The sequence below is a fragment of the Kwoniella shivajii genome, chromosome 6 (assembly GCF_035658355.1).
Source record: "Kwoniella shivajii chromosome 6, complete sequence".
NCBI classification, from domain to species: Eukaryota; Fungi; Basidiomycota; class Tremellomycetes; order Tremellales; family Cryptococcaceae; genus Kwoniella; species Kwoniella shivajii.
Window position 1 is genome coordinate 853,492 of NC_085913.1, and position 21,506 is coordinate 874,997.

Genomic DNA, 21,506 nt, shown 5'->3' on the forward strand with positions numbered 1-21,506 from the left:
CCTTACATCTTGACCACCCCGGGGAACATATGAAGGATCCCGAGCCGAAGTACACGTATCAGTCGGTCTATTAGATTGTAATTCGTAATCCGATAAGAGGGTACGTCATCAAATACTGAACGGTTGTTTCTCTTCAAATTCGGATCTACCAGACCATCCAAGATGATGGGGAACCGTGCGCCTCTCTTGGCAACATCCTTTTGAAGTTCATTCCCATCATTTAATACAGCTTTTGTCAAGCATTTGATCACTTAAAAAGAGATAGTCAACAGGGTAAAGGTAAGTAAGTGAGAATAGAGTGTATCAAATCAAGTGGCAGATCATTCTTTTCCTTTTTCTCGAAAGGGTAACGATGACATTCATTCCATCGTCCTTCCACTAGAAATTGTATGACCTCTCTCCTTCCCCCTTTCCTCCATTCTTTGATCTTTCTTCTTCGCGAATCGTTACACCATCCCCATCCTTTGGACCTGGAAACCACACTAGTCATCTCACAATCACCTGATGAAACAGCAGGTACGTGCGTCACGATAAAGAAAAGTATATAGTTAGCATTATCACCAGTTGATGGTCATGACGTTTGGGGTGGTTGACACAACTTCATGGGGATGTCATCATTGATCTTGACTATCAAGTCATCTCTGAATCTGTTACATCGTCATCGTCCTCGTCATCCTCTTAGTAGAAATCCCCAAATGTGACCTTCTCTGAGCGATCGGGAAAAGGTATATATACCCCTCAAAGTACATCTCGATTTCTCTTTCCTCTTTCTTCTTTCTTCATCCCGCAAAAATAAAAAGATAACAGTTCTTCATATTCTATCACTCAACCAACTCCCAAACCGTACATAATTTACTTCTACAGAATGTCTACTCAAGAAATCAGAATCACCGTGAGTAGTTAACTTCCTAATTATGATCTTCACCACCTTCACCAACACCTATCCTTGTCTCATCACTTGTCTTCCCCTTGACTTCGTTCTACATTTCACCCATCTTTACCTTCACCGACTTCTTCAATATTGTTTCAATCTCGCATCATCATCCATCACTCCATGTTTGAACACGTTGATAACATGCTATTTGGCTGAATAGGTTTACGAGATCAAACGAGTCGAATCTGGTCGACCCGTCTGTGACAACAACCCATTCACTACCACCATGGAGATGAAAGACAAATTCAACACCCTCTTCGAGGAATGGCACAAGGCTAAGGAACCTTCTACCCCTCTCAAGGAATTTGAGTAAGTTCTACTTTACATCTTCTCATGCCATCATAAGGTTATTCTCTCTTACTTGACATCCATCTGAAGTGATGTTAATAAAATTTGCATTTCATAGATTCCTCTACTACCAACGACGAGAGGACGAGCCAGAATCTGGTATGACCTCCGAGATGATGACCTCCGGTGGTAACAACAAACAAAAAGGTACTAAACTCAAGGGTGATCAAGTAAGTTTCATCTGTTGATAATATATCATCATATAGATCGACAATTGACTTGAATATTTTTTTTACTCAGACCCCCGAACAACTCCACATGCACGACAATGCTCGAATCTACGTCAAGAGAGACAACCTCCAATGCGAGCTTGACGAAGAGCCTATGACTGCTTAAGTGCTGAGGAGTATGGATGGTTGGATTGATCTCCATAATTCATATAATCCTTAGCCAGGAGAAAGTGGTGATGATGGTTAGGTTTCTTACGTAGCGATGAAAGATGAATAAATGTGACGATGAAAATTACTTGATGTGCAAGTTGCACTTATCACAATTAGCTGAACTGACAATTTAGTAGTGATTATGAATTCAGCGCTAACGAATCTACTGTTAGATTGCCGAAGTTATTGACAGACAAAGATCCATGATATTTTTCTGGCCTGAGTGACCTGTTGAGGTATAATAAGGATCTGTACATCATTTCATCAGATTGGTATACTAGCATCATATGTGAGTTATTTTAATAATATGAAGTACGATTGTCACTTTCAGCCAGGCAGTGATTAGCATAACATCAGCATAGAATCGAAGAACCGATATATAGTCCGAATCATAAAGCAAACTAAAATCAAAATCCCAAAAATCCCAGAAGCCCAAAAACTATCACTTCAAGGCATAGAACGAAACGGAAAGCGAGATCGAAGTGAGGGATGTTCACCTTTGTTCTTCTCCCCTAATATCCAATAACAGGACATTTGTTTACCCAAGTTTGATTTCCAGGAATACAATCTTCGGCGATAAATCTAGCAACTTCGGTCCTTTTGATGGAATAAGTCTTCAATTTTTCCTCTACTCTGACTTTCTCTTTTGGAGCCATAGTCTCATCTGAGCTGAAGAAAGCAGCTGGTCTAACGATGATGACTTCTGGCAAGAAATTCTCCTTGATGGAATCGATATTTTCTTGGGATAAAAGAGTTTTTGGTGGAATATCTCTAGGTGATACCATATTGGGTAGAGACACGGAGGCCTTATGGAACAAGTATTCAAGGGACATTTTGTCTTGATGTGGTACTTCTAGAGTATAATGATACAACAGCTATCGAAAGGAAAAGTCAGCCAATGATTTCAATGGTTCTTGCTAAGTGTAGAACGAATGACGGGTATGAGACCGGGGTGAATTGTAGACATCTCCGTGATTGAGAAGTTCACGGAGATGACTACTCACCTTCATTGACGTATACATATCGTCGTGAGCTGATCCGATACCCATTGAACTAATTACGATAACCCGAGGGAGTGTAGGTTGGTTCAACGATTGTAGAACATGCAATAAAGCAATTGAACCATGAGTACACAAGTGAGGTTGATCGATACTGAATCCTGTCCAAGTAATTTTTGGTGCTCCACCTATATGTTCATAATAACATGTCAGCAGCTCAATCTTTGAATATCGTTTCATGATTAATCTTTAAGTGACTTCGCAATGGGACTTACCGATTGAAGAAACTACCAAATCAACATTACCTCCTTGGAACAACTTTCTAATATCGTCTTCGTTGGTAGCATCACCTTTAACAATTGTGATTCTTCCTTCTTCGATGAAAGGTTGCAATCTAGCATCGGCGTTGAATAAATCAGGTTTACGAAGTAAACAAATTGCTTTTGTTGATCTATCATTCTGAAGTAAATTTAACAGTGTGAAATAACCAATACCTTTGGAAGCACCTAAGAATACTGTATTCATCTTGTGTCGTATTTTTTAGTTATGAAGCTGTGCAGTGAGTGTATGTTAAACGTATGGGAAGTTGGAGATGGTGCGAAAAAGGGGGATTAGTCAGTAAGGGCGTCAATTCTCAGAACGAATTCCTCGTGATATATATGAACACTTTTTGGCCTAATTGATGCATGCGCCTTATCGTCTCAACTCATGAGGTACAAGTTGAACGTAACGTAACCGGCAGATCGTTCGGGCTCTTCGTGAAGATTTGGACTAAACCCGTTCGGCGGTGGAGGATGTTAACACGTAATCGTTGGTTGATGCAACGTAAAAACGAAGCTGATAAATCGGGTTGCTTCCTTCCTCGCCCTAGAATACGGTATAACTTGATATGTGCCTGATATGGGCTGTGTTTATCTTCTGGAGGAAGGAGCTGGACCGGATCTTGCAAATAATATCTCTAATTTGTAAATAAGCCTGGAGGTATTGCAAAATGCATGAAGCAAAATGTGAAGCATGCCGAACATCCAGGTACTCACTCCCTCGTCCCCGCTGTCAATGAGATCCCTTTTCTTTTCTCTTCCTGGTACAAACTGCACTGATCCACGGTCGAATCCGAAATTGAAGCACATGCGTTAAGTCAAAAGTAAAAGTGAAAGAAAACATACACGTTTTCAACCGGGCATAGATTTACTTTGACTGTTCCTTCTTTGGCTGTTTTCGTCATCCTCCTCTTTCTCTTTTGTTCTACATACGCTCAAATTGTCTTGCGTCGATTCTTTTTTTGTATCTCTCCCATCGTCTCCCCCTTGATCAGGTTTCGAAAGCCGTGCTTTTTCCTTTATTTACCGGCCTATTCTTGTAGCTTGATTCGTACCTGTCTCCTAATCAAAGAGAATCATGTCTTGGACGACACCTGCTATCATTGATATCTCTACACCTTCCTCTCTATTCCCACTAACCCATCTTAAAAAATGTACTGAAACTGATACTGCCTCGACCCCGTCTACCCTTCCCTGGGAAGTACTCTTACTGATCCGCTCTATACTGACCGAAAACTCACAAATGGGATCCGGCGCTAAACTCGTTCAATGTTCAAGATCATTCTACGATATCTTCATACCTGTATTGAGGTACGATAAGTTGATTCTGAGAGGTGGAAGAAGAGGTAATGGTGTTTTTGAGGGGTTAATGGGTCGTAAGTGTTATTTATCGTCATCGTTATCGGTTGACTCTAGATTCGTCAACTTCACTCTCATTTATCTAGCATTGATTTTGATTTACAAATTCTCAGTGCGTTCAAATGAGCATCATGCATTCAGTAAATATCTCTTTCCTACATCTTCAACGCATTTTCGTAAATTATCATTACTTCAGCAGTGTACTCATTTGACAATTCATGATCTTCCATCTGCAATATCAATCATATCAGCCCAAGAGGCTATCGGCGAAGCGACTACATTGTTATTTCCAAATATTCAACAAATCACCTTTGGAAGTGAATTGATTTTATCACTGGCATTAGAATTAGATATTAGTGGAATTGAAAGGATACATATGTTATCACAAATCATTAAACCGAAAGATATCTGCATGTGGTTCCCATCTCCTTCATCTCGACCCTTACCCATACCTTCAGCCGATTACCCTTACCAAGATCAACAAGATCGTCCAATGGAAGTGAACCACTTTATCGATATCGATGACATGAATTATCCATCTTCAGAACATCATACAAATAGGAGTGGCATTAGCAATGAACCAGAATTTCGCGCGAATATCGATGAGTATCCATTTTATGAGTTGATCAACTATGACGCAGCATTACTATATAATAAGTCGAGAAGTTTACAAACATTCTTATCTTCCTTCTTGAACACCAACAACATCACTAACAAGGATAATATTGACGATGACGCCAATGGAATTGAGAACATTATAATACACAATATAACTTTTCAAAGTATACCTTCTATCTCACACTCATCTTCTTCTTCATCGTTCATCAAAGCATATAGGTTATTTTTCGCTGATCATTGTTCGTGTTGGAAGTACGATGATTATCCATTCTGGGAGAATCTAATGGTCGATTCTGAATCATTATATCGAGCAGTCACGATCGTTGAATCATTACCTTGGAAATCGCCCATCAATAATATGAAGTATATTTTCGTCAATGCTGAGTTAAATTACCTGGAAGATCAAGCCACGTCTCTTCAAAGTGAAGACGAGTTTTTGGCCTCCGAAAAAGAGGATGGTAAAGTGGAGAGATTAGTACGAGGGATGATAACATCTCAAGGTTGGTCAGCAGAAGCTATAGAGGCATTGACATTCACTAGGCAAGATCGAGTGGAACCTTGTATATGTTGCGAAGGGAAGTAAGAATCCATCATTTTGTATCCCGATAGAGATGTGATATCCTGATTCCACATAGTCGTTCGCTGTGTATCACATACAAACAATCTTCGAGCAATAACACATCTCTTTTGCTATTGATGAAAGCAGAACAATTGTTAGACAATCCCGCGAGGTGACATACCTTTTTTTGGTTACTTACGTCATCATTTATCATTCCTGACGAGCGAGCGATGAGCAGAACAAAAGCGCAGTTATTTATCCATGATGAGCGTATTTCTACTCTCTATCCTACACCAGCATCGCATGTTCATGTGAATAGGGATAAATGAACAGCGATGCCAGCCATAGCGAATGGGACAACATCACAACCAGCCAATCCACATCCCATCCCTCCTGATCCGAATCTACCACCGAACAAAAACAACAAAAACAATAATAACAACAAATCATCATCTTCAACGCACAAACAACAACAACAACAGCAACAACAACAGACTTCTTTAAGTGGTATCGACTTGAATCGTATACCTCAACCATCACCTAAAGTCATCTCATCAAGTTCACATATCGATAAACATTTCTTACCGCGCAGATTCTTGGGAGCTATTCCCGAGAAAATCGTTAATTCAGATGAAACCATAGAGAACCGTAAAAAGTTTCATCAATTGAGAAAAAATGCAATTTCACATTTACCGTTACTTGGTCATACCCACAGCGAAGACTCGTTCTCCCATTTCGGTAATGATAATGGCAATGGTAATGAAAGAGATGATGTTGGATTGATTAGGGAAGCTGCGAAAAGAATCAAGATTCGAAAAAGAGGGAAAACTGATCGTGTAATGGATCTGGATTTGGATTTGGATGTCGGTACTCCTGAAGAACGACAAGGACAAGGCAGAGGAAAAATAAAAGGCGGTATAGGTAAAGGAAAAGATAGTTGGATAGGTGAAAGTTTTGATATCGGACGTGAATTCTTAGGATCAGTCATTCATGAACATGAAGATGCAGACGAAGAAATACAACCTCCTTCTTCATCTTCTATACATCAAGGAGATAACCAAGTTGTGAATGAGGCAAAGGGGAAAGGTGGAGCAGGCGGTGGACAGTCAGAAAGTGTACCTAGTCGACCAGCAGTTTCGACTCGAACAACGCAAGAGACTTTCGTTACTGCCAGAACGGGATTCTCTTCCAGTCGAGGCGAAGGAGCATCATCATCTAAATCAACACTCGATTTGAACGACACTTCCACTTCAGCCGAAGGATATCAACTTACTCCCCAAGCTTCTCTCAATGGTCTATCAAGTTCACCTGGAACAATCACGATTACCAATATAAGAGATTCCACTTCATCTTCTACTCAACCACTTGTTCCACCTTCCATCAAGCACCGTTCTCAGGATTCATCAGATACAGTCAAAGCCATTGTCACACAAAACAAATCATCAAATGGTCTATCGACGAGGCTGAAATCAGCTCTGAGGAAATCATCATCTAAACCTGAAAATGAACTATATTCAACCCAATCAGCGATATATGCGACATCGTCTAATAACCAATTGTCACAACAAAAGCAGAAGCAGAAACAGAAAGACAAACAAAATAAATCAAAAAGTGTGCAATTCCCAATCGATCCTATACAAGGACCGTCATCTATGAAGAAGGTATTAGGAGATGATCTAAATGATCACACGACTAAAGGCGATAAAGCCCCTGTAGATCCTGCAGAGGTGTTAGAGAGATCAGGTGATGAAGTCGCTGGAACTAGTCATGAAGCAGTCGAAGAGGCTCTGGAGGAAGAAGAAGAGGATTGGGAAGAGGTTAGAAAACCTGGTGAAGTGATTTTGAGGGGTAGGTGACTCGTTCCATTTCACGTGACCGAGTCGACGGAGCCAAGATACTGATATTCAGTGGGGAAATAGATAGGATGCTAGTAAGAGTTGGTTATCATAGAGAAGACAATGTAAGAGGGTTTGATGAAGCTTCTCAGGTACGGTTTGACTTTTCCTCCATCAACACCATTTTCCCCTCAATGCATTCAGTCTTGTCATCGTGACCTTGACGTACTAGTCTGAAAGTATTGACATAATTTATACAGCGCCGAAACCCATGTGCCCGACTTGACCCACTGGAAGAGTTCATCGTAATTTATCGTAAATCACAGATCGAACTATATTCAAATTACACTTATCCCTTTCAAGAGAAAGTCGTCGGTCATAAGCATTTAGCATTTGTTATACCACTCTTGCCTCATCGGACTAGTTTATCCATTTTCAATTCCGAGGATGTGACCATTTGTCTAACTACGTCCATCAATAAACTGCAAGATGATGTCTCAAACATCTTACGATCAAGTACAACCCGAGCTGGAGCAGTGAAGAATCGAGTGAAGCAATCAAAACAAGTACAATGGCTTCGAGGTAGGAGAAGAGGTACACAAGTGTTCATAATGAAATTGGCGGAAAGATCAAGAAGTTTAGATTGGTATTGGGAAATATGGAGGGATTTAAATGGTGAATTACCTGATCGATTTGATGTGTCTGTCCCATCATTATCGACTTCAATAAGGTTGATCATTCCACAAGATGAAGAATATTATATGGTAGGCAACTCAAGTCAATGTGCCAAATTTGAAAAATCCAAAATCATCGAAAACTGTTGGGAAATGTTGAAAGAATCAATGGATATAGAAGAATTAAGGAGACAGAATGATGAGGACTCTGAAAATAGAAGTGGGAAGTTGAATGTACAATTGGCATGGAAATCGAGTGATGGCAATTTAGATTGGCTCACTTTTGATCAAACTGTTCAAGGTAAGAAAAGAGATTGGACTTTATTGGCTGGTTTGGCTAGATCTCAAGTGAGTGATTTGTCGAACAGGGTACAGAATACCAGGATGACAAGAATAGAAGCTAATTGAGAAAGTATTTGCGATCGACAGGGAGAATCGAAGCCACGTGAATTACAATTAAGACCCGCAAAACATCAACCAAACTCGATTAAGTTGGAAGATGGCACTTTGCTCGAAGAACCTCCAGGCGTGGAAGGGTATCTCACTCGACATAACGATGGAACAACCAAAGAACAGGTATACATCTCTTCGCACGATGGTGAGTTACCTAATGAGAATGAATTTCAGGTTTCTGCGATTGACACCTTGATATCTTCTCTACTTCAAACTGACTTGTGTTTCTCCAGGCAATATCTTTGTGGGACATATGAGAGATGCGAAACCACCTCTTCTACCTCAAAAGGAGAGTTCGACACCATCTGAACTATTCCCTGATTTGTTCAGCACATTCATAGATACAGAACATAAGAGGATAGCAAGGTACCTTCAACGTTGCGCTGGATGTATCGATTTAAGAGATATAGTTTCTATAAAAATCATATCGGATGATTCACCGAAACATACTAGGTCTACATCAAGTACTTCTGCTACTCGAGAAGGTTTCGATCGCATTGTGACTAATGCAGAGGATGTACAAGGGAAAACATTCGAAGTGGAAATGTCAGCTGGAGGGATTGTGAAGCTTGAATGTCAAACCTGGGAAATCGCGAAAGAATGGGTGGAAAGCTTAAAAGCCTTGAAGAGTTATTGGGAGAGAAGACATCGTGTAGAGTGAGTGTTGAATCGTTATGCGTAATTCCTTTTGCCTACAATTTCTATGGAGTTTCTGACTCACGGCTTACCTTTTCGACCGAATTTAGCGCGAGACAACGTATGGATGCGATCTCGTTACATTCTCATGAGAATCCATTCACGGGTACCGAACTTTCGAATGAATCCGATAATTTCATTTCGGAGATATGGGATTGGTGTGTTCTAGATGGATGTAGGAGTACTTGTTTATCAGGTAGGTTATACATGAAAAAGGATAAATGGGATAAATTCAGGTGAGCTAGATCCGATTTCTGGTCTTTCTACTGTGTACGCGTCGCTGATGAATTATGACATCTTTGACTGTTGATAGATCGAAATACATCGTATTAACAGGAGGAAGTTTGGTCTCGTTCAAAATCAAGAAGAAGTCAGCTTTTCATACTAGAAGTAAAAGATATTCATTATTTGGTGCATATGTGAGTTTATCACTTTTTTACCTGTCACGATGCGTCAAAAAATTGATCATGTTCTTCATTATTCCCATCCAGGTTTACTCGGGAATGTTAGCACTGGATGAAATGCCATCGTCGACTTCAGGTTCTTCAACTACAAATGACGCATTCAGTTCTCAAGCTAGAGTGTATCAAGATGGATTACAATCTTCTGATGGTCCCGAAGATACCACTTTCTGCGTTAGGTTGGCATTGCCGTCTTCTAAATGGTCAAAAAAGAGTGTCAATCATCCATGGGAAGAAGAGGGGGAAGGTGAAAAGGACGGTTTGAACAATCTTGTTATTCCTGATCTAACTAAGAAAGCTACTCAGTTATTGATATTCCGTGCTCGATCAAAGGTAAGTCCATCTTTCGCATTTCATTCCTTCAGCCCTTTCTATTACTCTTTGGCGTCCTGAACTGCTTCTCCCTCCCCTGGTCTTCGCTTTGTATGATGGGACGATAAGAGCTGACCAAATGAATCTTGATAGCTCGAGAGGGATCGTTGGGTCTGGGCTACGAACGCGGAGATGGAAAGACAAGTCAGATCTCATCAAAAACAAGAAGACGCATTGAGAAACCATGGTAATGTTCCTGAACGTTGGTTTTGATCGTATATAATATTCATCGTTCGTAATGGCAGAATCTGGCACGAATTATACCTTGCACTAATTAGTATATACCCATTTTGCACTTCCGTAATATTGTCATTGTAATTTCATGTATTCTGCGACATGCCACATTTAGGGTTTCAGTCGTCAATAGACCAGATTGAGCTGATGCAAGATGATTCAAAGGCCACAGAATGTCAAATGTGGAGCAGTCAAAGTTATATCATACGTTCGGGTTGAATCAGGAATACCCAGATACATATCCCATGCGTTGACGGCCCAATCATCAAAATCGTGTATGATACAATTTGTTTAGCCCATGCTAGTACAGTATATAACCATCGGTGCTCGCAATTCACCTGTGACATCCCCCAGTCTCAACCCTATTCGTTCGTATCGTCATTTTCATATATCTCAGCTCGTATTCTACATCAAGTCATGGTGAACCAAGGCCCTATGTTCTGATGGAAGAGGTAATCGCAATTGCGGATAGAGGTGGCGATGTCGTGAGTATAGGTGTGGGAGGTTCGATCTCCAAGGTAGGGGCTGAGGTACTCGGTACTCGTATTGAAATGGCTGGACAAGTCGATGGAGCGGTTTGAGCAGTCACGAAAATTTGAGGTGAAGCAGGTTCACTTTCTTTTTGTGAGGAAATCCTTGAGTCTGTAGTTATCGGCATTACGTGTGCAGAAGTATTATTCTCATCTTCAGCTTGATTCTCATTTGCACTTGATTGCGATTTCTGTGCGGCTTCCGCGTCCTCGTTTCTATGATCGTTACCAGATGGTCCAGCTTGTTCATTCTGAGCTATGCCTTCCGCTTCGCCCTGCGACCCCGGTTCTGACTCCGCCTGTAACAATACTGGTTTACTCAAGCTCCTCCTTTCGAAAGCTTGATTCTTCCTTCTATCATCTTCACTTTGTTGCCAAGACGGTAAACTATTCTGATTTGCGTCTGATTCCCTTCTTTCGGGTGAAGTGGAAGGTGAAGATGAAGGTGAGGTTAAAGATTGATAAGTTGATATGCTACCTCTTCTACTTGATTCGCCCAATTCACCACTATTATTGATATTCAAATGTGGATTTGGATGTAGAGTTGAATATTCACTTCGTCTTCTTTGTTTCTTTTTGTATTCCGGTACATCATCCATTTTAATTCCAGCAAGATTTACAGCTTCTTGACTTGATAAGAATTTCATTTGATCTGGAGTTAAACCGTTTTTAGGTATAGCGGTATAATCGAAAGAAGCTCGAATGGCCGTATTTGGAATCGGACTCGATATGACTAACAAATCATTCGTTGAATTCCAAGGTGAATTGTATGAACTCCCTCCTGGATTGGCATTTGCGTTTGCGTATGCGAATGTACTAGCTCTCGAAGTTGTTGGATGAAGTAATAACGACGTAGATGAATTTCGATTTTCTCTCATCACCATTGACGTTCCCCTTGCCCTTGTTCCTGTTCCCGTTGATTGTGTAGGTTGAGTTATACCTGCACGAGAAAGTAATGACATGAAAGTTGATGATGTCCTATCTTTCAAACCTCTGGGTGGAGGTACGTTTGCTTGTTCTCCCGAAGATCCTGAAGGGTATGAAGAAGGGGAAGACATTGCTTCTAAGTATGTTGGAGCTTCACCCCATCCTCTACGTGCCAATGACTCTCTTCTCATCAATGAGTCGGTACGAAGTGGGATTTCAGCAGGTGCACTTTGAGGCATTGATGACGCAGTAGGTGAGGCTGAACGAGCAGTCAACTCGATTGATTCGTCTCGAATACCTCCTGACAATAATGGGGGAGATGAACTCGATTGATCTCCAGGTATACGTGAATGCGAGCCTGACGACCGTATTGAGTTTGATCGAGGATTAGATGGCAAGAGTCCAGTTTCGATATCTCCTTCGACGACTTGAGTTTCACCTTGTTCAGATTCGCTATCTGTGATTGATCCTTGGTTGGAAGAGAAAGAAGATTCTGATCGTTGTCTAGGATAAATTGAAAAAGTATATAAGAGATAAATCGTTCGTTGATCCTTGATTTGATTCGATTCGATATGATACGAAATGAAATGATATGAAAATACAAAGGCCATTACTCACCTTACAAGAACCAATTCTTCGTCACCTGCATCTTTACTATAAACAGGTAATGTTTTTACACTTCTGCCACTTTCCGTCCTTCTTATATTCCTATCTCTTTCCCTCCTTCTTCTCTCTCTTGCGTTCAGTGGTGGATCATTCGTTGTGGTTGTGGTTGAGCGTGATTGTGATTGTGATTGTGATTGTGATTGTGTATTGGTCAGATCTACTCTTGATGAATGTCCTGATAGCTGTTGAGCTGTTAAAGTTCGAGTGGAATCTTGGGTTGGTATGGGTCGTAGAGCGTTTCGTACTGATGGACGAAATGAAGCTAGGATACGAGTACGATTTAGGATCTGGTAAAAGGGGAAAAAGGGAAAAAAAAGGATTGGTGTAAGTCAGTATATCTACAGCTTACACAATGCCAAAAATCACCTCTTTCCATGTTTCATACAATAAACTACCCCTCTCTTCTTTTGTGGAGAAGACAGATTGGACTCACTAGTAAAATCACAACGAACGCTACTACCAAAATGACTATGATCGGAATGACGATCTGAATAGCTATCCCACCTGAAGACTCATCTTCACTCGAAGGCGCAGTGGTTTCGGATGGAGTTATGATTATTGGATTTTGTCTTTTTCGTTCTCTTCGCGTTGTGGATGTTGATGTGGATGTTGATGATAGGGCAGATTGAGGTAACGCTGTGGTACGTAGGATTGTTGAAGTGACGATAAAGACTTGTATGAGAGTGTTGATATATGGCATTGTGAGGAGTTGTTTCGTTCTGCTTAGCGAATTCCAAGTTGATGAATACTACTCGTATCAGAAGTGACGATGAGTTGAGTAGACAGGGAGATTCACCTCTTTTGCTCAAGAAGGGATCGTATGATCTTACAGTAAATGATACCTACACAAGTCTCTCGAAGAGATATATACGATTCTCCAAAGACGAGTCTTCCCAATCTGACAGTCGATTGATCTACTCTGATTGATTTACTATGATTGATTTACTATGATCGATCAACTATGTCACACCATCTTTCAAAATGGGTCCTTCCTTTTTGTTATTGTATGCTGTACAGATATACTAATCTCAGCCATGCGTCATCAACCTAGGAGCTCCTCGAAAGGAAAGGGAAGTCAAGGAAAGGGTCAAAGGGAATATGGACCGGTGTGGTTTAGGTTGAAATATGAAAAAGATTTTGGGGGAAGAAGGCCAGACAAACCTCCTGATCATCTCATGCATGCGTAGACATAGTCAGATCCTTCCTGAGATCAGTGTGGTCGATATTCGCACTACTCGTTGTCGATTAGCTTGCACAGTAGTGATACATGAGAAAAGCTGTGTAAATAAGTGCGAATGGTGCACCAGTTTATCATGTGAAACGATTCCTCTTGCCCAGTGTGGAACGGTGGAACGGTGAAACGGTGCCTTGTTTACGTAAATTATAATGGTAACCCGATAAAAACGTCATCAGCTCGACTTCCAATCGTGGCATTCCATCTGCATTCCCATCTCTTCATCCTTGCAATCTCACTCTCTCCTAGGTGCATGGAAAGATATCAACTGCGTAACCATGGCAGCAGTTTCTCATCACTGTCCACTGTCCACTGTCCACACCTCATCGTAATCAGTATATGATAATGTTCATATAAACCCAAAAAAGTAAAGTGTTTATCTACGTCAAATGTATGAATCTATAAACACAGTGAAAATCCTTTCTCTCTTATTATCTCCTTCCTTCCAGTCGTCAGTCGAGAGTAATATATACAAAAAATATGGTATGTAAATGGGGTAAATAAACATGATGGGTATTACTTTGAGTTAATCCTTTACCTTGGGCGGTACTGTTTTGATCTCATTCTGCTCCTTTCGTGATTCGTTTCGTTATAGGGATTCGTTATTTTCTTTAGCTTTTATCTACCAAACTGAACAAGGAATGAAACATTAGCATACGAAACAAGAAAAAGACCCCGTGATCTTCACTCGATCCTCGAGGCAGACAGAGACGGAAAACAGAGACTCACCATATGTAGCAGGGACTACACCTTCTTTACCAGTCAACGGATCTCTTGCGAACCACCATTCAGTCGATTGTTCGTCATCTAGAATGATGATGCTTTGTCCGGCTTTCATTGATAATTCACCTTCTTGTAATTCCGGTCCGTCGAAATTATACCTCATTGTAGTCTCTCTTCCTTGATCATCTTCGTCATCCAGTTCTTCATCTGATCCAATTGGATATGCACCAGAATTGACACTTGATGGATCAGAATTCCTTATTCCTGCTCTATTCGCATTGCTGTTGTTGTTGCCAGCTGCCGCTACACCAGCGCTAGTGGCACCGGCCAATCCTGCACCTACAAGAGAAGCTTCCAACGCAGCTTGAACATTATTGAAAACATTTTGGTGTGTCGAGTTTATATCTCCGTTTGATGAATCATCATCATCTCGATTCTTCTCATATAAAGTCGAATCTTTTCTCTCTCTTCTTCTGAAGCAGAAGGCTAATAACAAAGCGATTAGGATCAATAACAAGATCAGTCCAGTAGCAATTGCGATGGCGACAAGAACAACTAATCCTCTAGCTAGATAATGTCGGACTTTAAATGAGAAACTTGATTCTGACCAGAATAGTGATCCTCCGGCACCTAATTCTCCTGAAGATGAAGTCCCGACTAAATAAGGATACCAAGTCGATCCATCATATAAAGCAGAAGTGACGTTTCCGGAATTTTCAAGGTATAAATCGCCAGAAACCATCAACATTCTATCGGATTCGATGAATCCTTGAGGTGTATGTTCAGTCTTCATAGGTACAAATGCCAACTGGGAAACAAGTGATCCGGGTGCAAGTGAGTCAGACTGAGCAGTCCATGCAGCACCGTTCCAAGCTTGCAAGTATGATGAGCCGTCCGAGGTTGAGTATCCGGATACGAAGATATTGCTTGAGTTTTTGTCATCTACTGCAAGGGCTAGTGCCGGACCGGGCAGTGTTCCAAGTGGGGTCCATGACGAATTGGTGAAGCTGTATGAAGCGACATAGGCCACGTCGCCAGATGAAAGTGAGAATGATCCGGCAGCGATCAAAGTATCGTATGATTCTCCGGCAAAGTCAATCGCCCTCACTTCTCCACTACTCAGTCCAGATCCAGGTGTAGACCACTGTGCATTCTTAGAATCCCAAAGACAGACAGCCACACATCCCAGTGAACCGGCAGTGGCGAAGTTACCAGCGACAACGACGGTATTGGTGTTGCCTCTCGTACGGATGGAATTGACAGCGACACCGCTTGATCCGGATGGAGCTATTCCAAATGATCATCAGCCAGTGATTTCGGTAAGCCGTCGTTGAACAGAAGCTGACTTACGATTGAGAGAAGGCATTCCACCTGTGACCCAGGTGCCAGTCTTTAAATCGTAAACCAACACACCACTTCCGACATTCTGTACATTGACATTCTCACCACCGATATATACGTTATTTCCGATAACGTTCAAAGCTTTGACTACACCTTCTACGGGTGGAGATGGACCGGTCAATCCTCCGTTCTTTTCAGAGTAAAAAGCTACCCCTTCGATATTTTTGTTCGACGACGTGAAATTTCCCCCTAAAATGGTGATGGTCGGTTTACCAGACGCTGAAGAGTTTGTCCAGAATGCTCCTGAAAGGACTGCTGGTGCTTCGGATACTTGAGAAGGGATAGTTGGAGGAGTAGCTCTTTGGGATAGGACGGTAGACGCTCGTTCAACAAGTACGTCGGTATATCTAGCCAGCCATGACCGAGTGTACGAGTGAGAGGCTCGAGTAGCGAATGACCTTCGTCTTCTGGCGGTTGATGAAGCGGAAGGGGAAGAAGATCCAGCTGTACCAAAAGTCACACCATTGAGAGACGAGATGACAGCTGTGCCGTCGTCGTTGGTCGAAAGAGTGGCCACTCCACCTACGGAGTTTCCAGCTGATCCATACACTCTTCCAGCGAAGAAGGATTCCGATTTTATACCCGAAGAAGAAGAAGGTACAGCTCCAGCTGAGACATTTCCAAAGACGACTCCAGTATTTAGCCATTCAGATGTCGAAGCGTCGTAAATAGCATACCCGCCGGTTTGAGTGGATGTACCATTTGTAGATACAATATGAGAGAAGTTGCCCATTACGATGAGTTGATTAGGTGAAGCAGTTGACGCTAAGAGATCGGTCACATATCCATCTACACCTCCGCCGAGTGCCGCCCACGCTTTGGAATTGGGGTCGTATCCAGCAACGTAGTTGAGTGAGACACCACCTGATGAAGCTGTTGAGGTGAAGTCGCCCCCGAAGAACACATATCCAGCTACGATGGCAGCAGTGTTGACGATCCCGCTCAATCCTTGGGAAGCAAGAGCTGAAGCTTGACCAGAGGAAGTATCAATGGAGATGACATTTGTGTAGTTATTGGAAGCGGAAAAATCACCGCCAACAAATACAGTGTTGTTCGTTGCTACAATGGTATTGACCACCCATGAGGAAGCGGCAGAGCCAGAAGCGTTGAGGGCAGCATCGAGGGAGAAGCCTAATCTTGTGAGAGCAGTCTCGGTGTCATTGGTGAGAGTGGAAGTAGCGGCGTTGAGAGTCATGTTGGAGGTTCGGACATATTCGTATACACCGTATGCGACGTTGTATGTCGAGTTCGTGGTCGAATTGGTAATAGGGGTCCCTACAGTACTTGTGCCATTCGAAGATGATGAGCTGGAAGACACGGTTGATCCTGATGAATCTGTGATACCAGTAAGGACAAGCTGAACTCGATCTGCCACGACAATGTAGTTGTTTCCTTTAGCTACGGGTGCGGGGTTGGCAGCAAGTGCCAAGCTGATTGTAGGGGTAAAAGCATCACTGCTTGCATCGACAGGACCCGAGTAAACGAGAGTCTTAGTATCGTAGTTGACTTGTTCAGAAATCGTGCTTGTCCATCCTAATCCACCTTGAAGAGGGAACACCTCGATGTCCACTGAGGTCCGTCCATCACAATCACCGATATTCAGACATCCAGGGATGAAGACGTATACTTCATATTGACCTGCAGAACCGACATGAGGGTAAAAAGTCACTTGGGCATTGGTTGGGTTACGAGTAGATATAGAGGATGACAGGTATGATTCGGTTGCTGAATCAGTAGCTGCGGTTTTCGGAGACCAATCGCCAACGGATTGTACAGTACTGTTCTTGCCTGAGGAGCAAGTGCTTGAGGCTCCTGCACCGGTAGCGGACGAGTACGCACCTATCAAGATGAGTTTTAGCATTTTGCGCCAGGTATCATGTGTCGGTGTGAGGACTTACCATCCGTCAGCAATGAAACACTACCTAATGCTGCACCATCGCCAGTCCAGTTCTTTAGTTGAATTTCGAACCCAGTCAGGTTGTGAGTACCTTGAGTGAAGACAAAATCTTGGGCTGAGATAGTGGGATCCGTAGAAAGGGGGCAATGCGTAGTACAGGTTTCATTTTTACCTGTTGAGGGGTTGGTATATGTCATATTGAGTTCAGCGTGATCGGGAAGTGATGTGAAGCTAAAACATATGTCAGCATCTGTCGTTCGTCAAGCCAGACAGCAAGAGAGAATAGATGTACCAGAAATAAGTAGTCGATCTTCCATCTTCATGACCATTAACCATTCTTACACCTGTTGCAGGTAAATATTGATTTCCAACTAAATTGACATTTGATATTGTGTCCTCTTGAGCTAACCAAGTTGAAGTACCTGGACATAATAGACCATTTGCATCTGAGTAGCCTGAATTTGAACTTGAGCTTGAACTTGAACTTGGTCCAGCTTGAATTTGGTATTGAGCATTTTCACTTGCTGAAGCTGATATCGTCAAAGGAGTTAGATATCCTGATTGTCCGACAGTCGTAGTATTCACAGGAGCGTTAGGTGTTGATGTTATATTATTATTCCTCGAAGTTGTATTTGTAATTGAGGAAGACATGAAAGTTGTAGTGAAATCACCACCGAAATAAAGGTTTGATTGATTTGAGAAAGAAGGTGTTATACTTTCCACTACACCATTGAAACCACCGAAAGAAGGTGATATCCATGAAGATGAAATAGTTGACCATAAAGCTACATTGCCACCTTGTCCTATTGGTGCATTAAAAGATCCGCCAAACCATACTTCTTCATTATCATCATCACAATACAATGTATTTATTTCACCCGATAATCCATCTGAAAGTTTTGAGAAAGTATTCGTCGATAAAGAGAATGATGCGACGTTATTTGTGGATGTACCGGAGATGGATGAGAATGTACCTCCGACAAATAGTGTACCATTCGTTGAATCAGGTGTCGAGGACCAACAAATAGAATTGATAGTTCCACCATCATTCGTGCTTCCCAATGCTCTAAATGAGCCATCTTCTGTACGATAAAACAATGTATCTCCTTTCGTAGAGAATTGTTGAGCGGAAGAAGAAGACGATGAAGAGGATGCGAAAGGTGAATCCGATGAATACCAATCCAAACCTGAGAACGAACCTCCTAAACCTACAGTACCCATCTTCCCATAATCCACTTGAGGAATGGATGACGGTGAAATTGATCCACCCATCACTGTAGTCGGCACGAAAGCGAGGATGGTCGAGATGAGGAACGAGGGAATAGAAGGAAATGGTCGTGTTATCGATGTTGACATTGTAGAGAATGTAAAGTGTGTTGAAAGTATTGATAGAAAAAGCTGTTGGAGAAGGATCGCGTCGTGTCAAGCTGTTTCAAGGACAGAGCGTTAACAGTGATTGGGGTCGAGCAAGAGGATATGTATAGCAATGAACGCTTGGATCTGAAGGATGTTGTAAAGTGATTTCTAAATGAGTGTGGGGTTTTGACGAGTATCCAAGTTATCGACGTCAAGGTATATATTTTGTTTATATCATAAGGAAGGTGTGATTTAGGTCGTTTCTGATGGTGAACGTAACATGTCGATTGGATGGAGTCAATAAGAGAGGAAGAAAGGTCGAGTCAAGAAGATATCAGAAAGAGTGCGAGTTGATTGATTTGTTACCAAGGGGGAATATGATTTTGTGAGGCTAGTTTTGATTTTGCCTGAAACGCAATATGTGTGTGTGTGTGTGGTGCGAGCGTATAAAATCGTTAGTTATCCTTTTCCTTTTCTTGTTCCTTTATATCCTTTTTGATTTCTCAGTCTATCTGATTCTAGGCTTGCTTGTGTGTATCGCTTCGTCTTTTTCCTTTTCCTTTTCCTTGTCGCTGTCGTCTGTTCAGTCGGAGAGGGTATACAGGAGAGATTCAGAGATCAGTAAAAGTCAACAGTGATAATAATGTTTGTTGATTGATTTTTAGATGGTCAATGCTCTCTTTACCCTGAATATAAATCAAAAATGAAACATACCTTCAAAAGTGCCACAAATCTCTAAAAAGACAATCTAGTTTAAAAACGCGTGTATTCGATATAATTCGGATAACTCCGCAATCCATCCTTGCTGCAGATATGAATGTGGCACTTTACGAGTATACTCGAGTATTAGATGTCCCGGTTATATTGATCGAGGTGACTTAGCCGTGGTATCATCGACAACAAATAGATAACATGGCATCCCAAATTGATTCATGGTGATGTCGAATGCATTCGATTGCAAAGCCCTATCCAAACAAGTCGAATCACTCGGTCGCTGAACACTCGCAATTGCAGTATAATACATCAGCATGCCACCTCCAGAACAAGCTAGTTCTTCAAAGACATATCGAAATCCGACGGTAGAAGAAGACGACGATGATGATGATGATGACTTGGATGATTTAGATGGTATGTCGAGAACTTCTCTCTTTTCTAACTTTTCTCTTCTGCCTCTTACAGAAGTCAACTTATATTGAGAGCTGACTGTGACTGTATCGTGGTTGTGGTATGTAGATGTACTGGCATCATTCGCGTCACCACAAAAAACAGTCTCAACTTCTCAACCTATTTTACCATCATCACAAAGTCAACTTTCGAGTGGACCATTATCGTCAGCTGGATTAGATTCAGTCGGAGACGACCAAGACGGAGATGATGAAGATTTCGAAGCTTCCTTGATGCAAGGTATGGATGCTTTACTGAAACAATTAGCCGGTGATCATCCACCCGGACCCATGGCTGATATCCCCAATAACTCTTCGAGCGGGAAGGCGAATGTGGGTTCTGCAGGGGGAAATGGGATTGGCAATGTGAATGGGGGATTGAGTAAAGAAGCAGAAGAAGAAGCTTGGCAGAAAGCTTTGGAAATGGTTTTATCAGGTGAAGGATTAAAAGCTATGGGATTAGACGATGATGATTCTTCATCCCATTTTACTGGTACTTCAGTGTCAGGATCAAATCAATCAAATCCGACAGATTCAACAAGTAATAAAACTAAACCAAGCTATGAAGAAACGCTGAAGAAGACACTTGATTCATTGAATTCAGCAGGAACCAAACCATCAGGCTCAGGATCAGGATCAGGATCAGGCTCGGGTCAACCTGATTTATCAGCATTGTTAGCTTCTTTAGGAGGAGATCCAAATTTATTGAAGGATTTGAACTTGGGTGGGATTGGCGGTGATGGAGGAGATGAAGATGATGGTGATTTAGCAGATGTATTAGAAGGTATGATGAGTCAATTAATGACTAAAGAAGTGTTAGAAGAACCAATGAATGAATTGGCCAGTAAAGTGAGTTTCAAATCTGTTCGATCCGTGTAGCCTATGTAATCTGTGATATATTTGAAAAAGGATCAAATGAACTCATGACATAGATTGACTTTTGATCCGATCCCGTCCAAGCTGACTTTATTGTGCAAATTACAGTATCCACCTTATTTAGCTTCTCCACCATCTTCGATATCTCAAGAAGACCTATCAAAGTATCGTCAACAATCGACTTTGGTTCAAAAGATAGTGGATACATTCAAGAAACCAGGCTATTCAGATGAAAAAGATGGGAAAGAAATAGCTAGGTTAGTAGGTGAAATGCAGGATCTAGGCGGTCCTCCAAAAGAAGTAATGGGTGATTTGCCCGAAGGTTTTGTGAGTATCCATCCTTTTTCGTAACTTATTACTCTGCCACATGGGAACTTGTTTTCAATTCACTCCGGTAAAAGACGTGCATGGCGAGCTAATAGTATATATCAATGTATTCATAGGAGCTTGGTGCTTTAGGTGGCGAAGAAGGTTGTACCATTATGTAGATGT

At 41.7% G+C, this 21,506-nt stretch overlaps 7 protein-coding genes across 7 annotated transcripts; 4 read left to right on the forward strand and 3 right to left on the reverse strand.

The window, feature by feature from the left end:
• Positions 1–865: 865 nt before the first annotated feature.
• On the forward strand, positions 866–1,618 carry IL334_004796 (uncharacterized protein; the record flags this gene model as incomplete). The annotated part of the gene is made up of 4 exons (XM_062936511.1): positions 866–892; positions 1,095–1,243; positions 1,341–1,452; positions 1,523–1,618. 4 exons carry the CDS (start codon positions 866–868, stop codon positions 1,616–1,618), a joined length of 384 nt encoding a protein of 127 aa, XP_062792562.1.
• Positions 1,619–2,174: 556 nt separating this feature from the next.
• On the reverse strand, positions 2,175–3,185 carry IL334_004797 (uncharacterized protein; the record flags this gene model as incomplete). Its single annotated transcript, XM_062936512.1, has 3 exons — positions 2,175–2,537; positions 2,667–2,848; positions 2,936–3,185. The coding sequence occupies 3 exons, from the start codon at positions 3,183–3,185 to the stop codon at positions 2,175–2,177; spliced, it is 795 nt and encodes a 264-aa protein (XP_062792563.1).
• An 873-nt stretch (positions 3,186–4,058) lies between these two features.
• On the forward strand, positions 4,059–5,540 carry IL334_004798 (uncharacterized protein; the record flags this gene model as incomplete). Its single annotated transcript, XM_062936513.1, has 1 exon — positions 4,059–5,540. The coding sequence occupies one exon, from the start codon at positions 4,059–4,061 to the stop codon at positions 5,538–5,540; it is 1,482 nt and encodes a 493-aa protein (XP_062792564.1).
• Positions 5,541–5,851: 311 nt separating this feature from the next.
• On the forward strand, positions 5,852–10,220 carry IL334_004799 (uncharacterized protein; the record flags this gene model as incomplete). Its single annotated transcript, XM_062936514.1, has 9 exons — positions 5,852–7,364; positions 7,436–7,503; positions 7,612–8,373; positions 8,455–8,623; positions 8,712–9,135; positions 9,225–9,410; positions 9,488–9,593; positions 9,666–9,968; positions 10,101–10,220. The coding sequence occupies 9 exons, from the start codon at positions 5,852–5,854 to the stop codon at positions 10,218–10,220; spliced, it is 3,651 nt and encodes a 1,216-aa protein (XP_062792565.1).
• A 454-nt stretch (positions 10,221–10,674) lies between these two features.
• IL334_004800 (uncharacterized protein) lies at positions 10,675–13,064 on the reverse strand (the record flags this gene model as incomplete). Its single annotated transcript, XM_062936515.1, has 3 exons — positions 10,675–12,202; positions 12,317–12,651; positions 12,798–13,064. The coding sequence occupies 3 exons, from the start codon at positions 13,062–13,064 to the stop codon at positions 10,675–10,677; spliced, it is 2,130 nt and encodes a 709-aa protein (XP_062792566.1).
• Positions 13,065–14,220: 1,156 nt separating this feature from the next.
• On the reverse strand, positions 14,221–18,975 carry IL334_004801 (uncharacterized protein; the record flags this gene model as incomplete). Its single annotated transcript, XM_062936516.1, has 5 exons — positions 14,221–14,228; positions 14,328–15,608; positions 15,672–17,561; positions 17,621–17,850; positions 17,912–18,975. 5 exons carry the CDS (start codon positions 18,973–18,975, stop codon positions 14,221–14,223), a joined length of 4,473 nt encoding a protein of 1,490 aa, XP_062792567.1.
• Positions 18,976–20,003: 1,028 nt separating this feature from the next.
• Positions 20,004–21,502, forward strand: IL334_004802 (uncharacterized protein; the record flags this gene model as incomplete). Its single annotated transcript, XM_062936517.1, has 4 exons — positions 20,004–20,103; positions 20,209–20,987; positions 21,123–21,341; positions 21,458–21,502. 4 exons carry the CDS (start codon positions 20,004–20,006, stop codon positions 21,500–21,502), a joined length of 1,143 nt encoding a protein of 380 aa, XP_062792568.1.
• Between the last annotated feature and the right edge of the window lie 4 nt (positions 21,503–21,506).